Consider the following 4,454-nt stretch of genomic DNA (forward strand, 5'->3'; position numbering starts at 1 on the left):
ACTCCAACTTCAATTATTTGTACGCTTATTTTTAGAGTTCAACTTCTTTTTCAATTGGATTTCTCTAATAAGTATGAATTAGATGATATGTATTATTTTTAATTCTTAGCTGTTGTGATGTGTTTAAATAATTTCTTGAGATTTTTCATATAAAATTTGATTATTTTGATCAATATACTTCAATTAAGTACTGTGAGATTTCTTATTTAAGCTTGGCTATGACAAAAAATAATGTAAGATTCAACGTGCCTAAACAGTATATGACTTATGTAGCACGAATCTACCTATTGAAAGGTACATTCAAATATTGCGCTTATTTATAACTCAGATTTGCGATTAATTCGTAGAATTATGTAGCTTAATAATCTCTGTGTTTATACAGTCAATTATCTCATGGAGTCACAACTTGAATTTGGAATAATAACTCCTTTGTTACTTCCTATTGTACGATACTTTACAAATAATATGTCAGTATTAACTTAAAACTATTTACAAACATAATATATAATGTTCGTGAGAATTTATTCACTTAACGTATTTTTCCATGAATTTACGGTGAAACTCGCTTCTTAATGAATCGTTTATGAATACATCATGTTTTTGTTTCGGTTCCGAACGAGCACAATTTTTGAATACGACATCATCATCCCATCGCCGTCTGACTTTCATATCTGTTCTTCCACTTTGTGAAGAATAATTTAGCAGAGGATTACCAGAAAGAATATTTTCCATTCGGATTCTTTCCTCCTCCTGCCGTTTCTCCATTTCCTAAAAAAGAATAGCATAGAAGTTTCAACACATATCAAAAACAAAGCTGGAAATATTCATATTCATGGACTGAAACAAAATAGAAATTGGTTATATAAAACAATTTAAATTCGTACCTTTTTAGCTTGTTCTGCTGCTCTTTCTTTTTTTATACGTTGCAATTCAGCTAAAAGTGCAGCAGTATCATCCTCGTCGCTCTCTGATTCAGAGTCGTCATCGTCAAGAGGATCATCTGCATCTAAACTCGCGGTAGGCACTTGATCGAGTTTTTGTCTCTTAGCACTAGTCGTGGAACTATCACGAGGTGCTTCTATCATACGCCGGCTAGAGCTCTTGTCCTTTTCCCTTTCACGTTCACGTTCTTCCAACTCCTTCCGAAAATCACGGCTCCGGAGTTCTTCTATCGTTCCCTGTCCATGTTCTCTGAAACGGAAATTATTTAACTCTTCACCTGTATGAGTTATTTTCGACACAAGCTATTTTTCTTATTTCTTATCTCTGACTTGCTTAAGAAAATTAAGATAACACATAATAATGAAAATTATTGGAACATAGTCTAGAACCTTAAAAGAATATTCAAGAATTTGTTGAGGTTTTTCAATACAAAAGAACTACGTGGATTTAAAGAGACCAACATGCAAAGGAAGTCAGTAAAAACAAGATTCCAGACGATTAACTGCTACGAGTAAAACAGGTTATGTTCTGTTATACTCTAAATCGCGATGATTAAAGGCAAACTTGTTTATACAGAACCAAAGATGGATACACAATTGTTGAAAATATTATAAGGCTAAATGTTAATACCTGTATTTAAGTTTCGTGTGAGACGGTAAATCTCTGCTGCTATATTGTTTTGATATAGCACTTAAATCTTTTTCACCGCGTCCTTGTCCTCCTCTAGCAGGTTCAAACGTGGGTCTCGCAGCAGTGGTCATTTTATTCAATGATTGCTTACTATATTTCTATATAAAACTCAATTATATTGTACTTTTATCTATTTACGTTCTACAAGTTTTCAAAACAAAACCATGGACCTACCCACCAGGCAGGGATCTCGTGTCCATCCGTACACGGCTCGCTTCCCCTATTTTTCGCCCGTATTTCGATCCCCACTACTATTCCCCTCATGCGTGCTCATGCGCGTTCGCGAAGCTCTCCGCAGCGGTACCGTGAAAATCAGTGCATACCCCCACCAACTATTGGTCCCCACCATGGTCGCGTCGTCCCCACTTTCCGGCGTGTACGGAAAGATACGAGATCCCTGNTGCACAGTGGCTAGCGGCAGCAATTTAGTATCTTTTGCATTCTGTAGGTGTTTTGTTTAGGTAACAATAAGTTACATACGTCAACAAGTTGTTTGTTTTTATAAGTATTTGTGCCCTTTCATCATGGCAGACAAATAAAAAAAACCAAATAAANACCAAATCCTATGAAAAATAGCCGGGCTAATGTATGTTCCGCGTTAAGGAGTATTCCCGTATATAAACATTATTTATTAACATCATGCAAATTACAATATACGTATATTTGCTTCGCATCAATGATTCGTATTATCATATTCTTATTCGCATTATAATTTGCCTCGGCGTTCTTTTTCTCGGTTGAAATAATTATTAACTAACAATCTACTACAAGGGTCTGTCTGAAGGAATCGCAGGGTAGGTTTTCCTTGGTTTCGTTCCGAAACTGTCGCTGTCCGATCACCAAGCGACTAGTCGACCCCAAACAGCGGATGGTCAGTCTGCAGATTCGAAGTCCTTTTCGACCGGGGCTCCATGACCCTTCTGCTTTTACACGCTTTTCCGTATACTCTATCCTACCGACTACAGCCCTGATTTCGCTCGTTTTCAAGCTGTCGCGTCCGACAGTTATCCCATGGCTGTCGGATTGTGGGAATACTCCTTTACTATACTAAACATCGAATTTCGGAATGCTGAAATCTTGTTTCATAATATAATCTTTTAATTTGCTTTTTTCATTCTCATTCGATTGTCGCTCTAGAAGCTACTTTTCACTTTCAAAAGATATTAATCAACTGTTACATTTTGTTTACAGGAGAAGACGAACGCCGTGAAAGCGTTGGCTCGCGAACAGTGCGAGGCAGCGGTACAGTTGCAACGACAGCAGCAGCTACAGCAACACCAGAGCCAGCAGCAGCAACAGCAACATCAACTTCGCGGTCCGTTGGCCATCCACCACGCCGGGTGTCCGACGAAAATCGGTCCTGTGACGAGCCAACCGAACGCCAGTAGCCACGCGACGCACGCTCGCGGTCCGCAGTACCAGCATTATCACCATCATCATCACCATCGGCACGTGTCGATGTCACCACCTCCTTTGTTACTCTCGTCGCCGGCGCCGATCGCGGCGACGCACAATCATCTGAATGTCAGCGGGCATAGGAATGTGGTAACACCGCCGGACACGCCAGCGGACAGGTCGCCGCCGAGTCCTGGAAATAAACTGAACAGATCGCAGCATTTGCCCCGAGAGGCGACGGGCAGTGTTAGCCCTGGACTACCGGCGGCCACTCTCGATCTGAGCAGCGCGGCGACCACAAACAGTCCCCACGAACTCTCCACGTTGGTTTAGTGGTGTTTTAGAGGCTTGGTTTTTTCATCAGTTCGCAGATACACAATTTTATTTATTAGTAGACTGCGGATTTTTTGCATTTATGGATAATGTGTAATATCAAAATCTGCAAGGTATTAAAATGCGTGAATGATGCAAGAATTGAATTCATATAAATGTTTGGTTTGCATACGAATTCTCAGTCTATTTTTTTTATAAGCTTAAATGATGTTGAATCAACATATTCAACTATTTCATATCAATGATTGATAGACTTGATGCGTTTACGTATTGCCGGTGATAAAATAATTAAAGATAAACAAAATATTTAAAGGGGGATCGATAGTAGTAAAAGACCTAAAAACGGCTGATTAAAATATTTTATGCATCCACTGCCAACTATGGAATAACTTTTTTTAAATTGGTCGATCTAGTTTGAGTTAATGGATAATACTTCGTTGTAAAAATTCAATCAACATGATCTCGAATGAGCTTAATACATTATTTACCGTGGAAAAGTAAAAAATCGAAACAAATGTTCTAAGAAAAGTTGAAGTTGCTCGTTGACGTATGTTGATTAACAAATTAATTCTAACGACTGAGCGATCGAAAAAATGTTGAATATACTGTCGAGAAAGGAATGACTATTTTCTATCCGCGTGTATCTTGCCATTATCATACTATTAACTATTACATACAGTTAGTATTATTCGATTACGTTATAATTGATACCGATATCCTTGCCTTATTATTATCGTCATTATTGTTAATGTTACGAAACCTCTAGTCCTAGATTACTTTCGTCTTTGCGAAAGAATAAGGTTCTTAGACTTTTGCATAACCGCGTGCGCATTCACAAAGTTTGAAGTTCAGAAACCAGAAATCTCTCCATTATACATATAACAAATAAGTCTTTCACAAACCTCTGTTAATTTTGTTAGAAATTATGATAAACTTTGTATAGTACTTTGATCAAATCGCATTTAGCATATAAATAAGAATTAATAAACGTTTGTTATTTAATTTTTGCGCAGGACTTAGTAAATTGATAACTTAATTTTTTTAGATGCTGTTATCAGTTCGGACTTACATTCTTAAAGTTTATTTAAATATTA

The 4,454-nt window shown here is 37.5% G+C and overlaps 3 protein-coding genes across 3 annotated transcripts in view; 1 reads left to right on the plus strand and 2 right to left on the minus strand.

The window, feature by feature from the left end:
* The window catches only part of LOC108627612 (spliceosome-associated protein CWC15 homolog), a 1,769-nt gene extending 1,469 nt beyond the window's left edge, over positions 1-300 (minus strand). The window contains exon 1 of the mRNA XM_018028922.2: positions 285-300. Coding sequence (XP_017884411.1) covers positions 285-300 — 16 coding nt within the window. The remainder of the gene's footprint in view (positions 1-284) is intronic.
* A 54-nt stretch (positions 301-354) lies between these two features.
* On the minus strand, positions 355-1,877 carry LOC108627936 (spliceosome-associated protein CWC15 homolog). The gene is made up of 4 exons (XM_026815737.1): positions 1,807-1,877; positions 1,573-1,730; positions 885-1,191; positions 355-768 (listed from the first exon to the last, which is right to left on the minus strand). Exons 2-4 carry the CDS (start codon positions 1,701-1,703, stop codon positions 526-528), a joined length of 681 nt encoding a protein of 226 aa, XP_026671538.1. The 5' UTR covers positions 1,704-1,730; positions 1,807-1,877; the 3' UTR covers positions 355-525.
* Positions 1,878-2,799: 922 nt separating this feature from the next.
* Positions 2,800-4,362, plus strand: LOC113464692 (protein odd-skipped-like; the record flags this gene model as incomplete). Its single annotated transcript, XM_026815910.1, has 1 exon — positions 2,800-4,362. A coding segment is annotated over one exon (561 nt), but the record flags the coding sequence as incomplete, so codon positions are not given.
* Between the last annotated feature and the right edge of the window lie 92 nt (positions 4,363-4,454).

This window comes from Ceratina calcarata, unplaced genomic scaffold (assembly GCF_001652005.2).
Source record: "Ceratina calcarata isolate Rehan_Ccalc_2016 unplaced genomic scaffold, ASM165200v1 scaffold48.2, whole genome shotgun sequence".
Taxonomy (NCBI): Eukaryota; Metazoa; Arthropoda; class Insecta; order Hymenoptera; family Apidae; genus Ceratina; species Ceratina calcarata.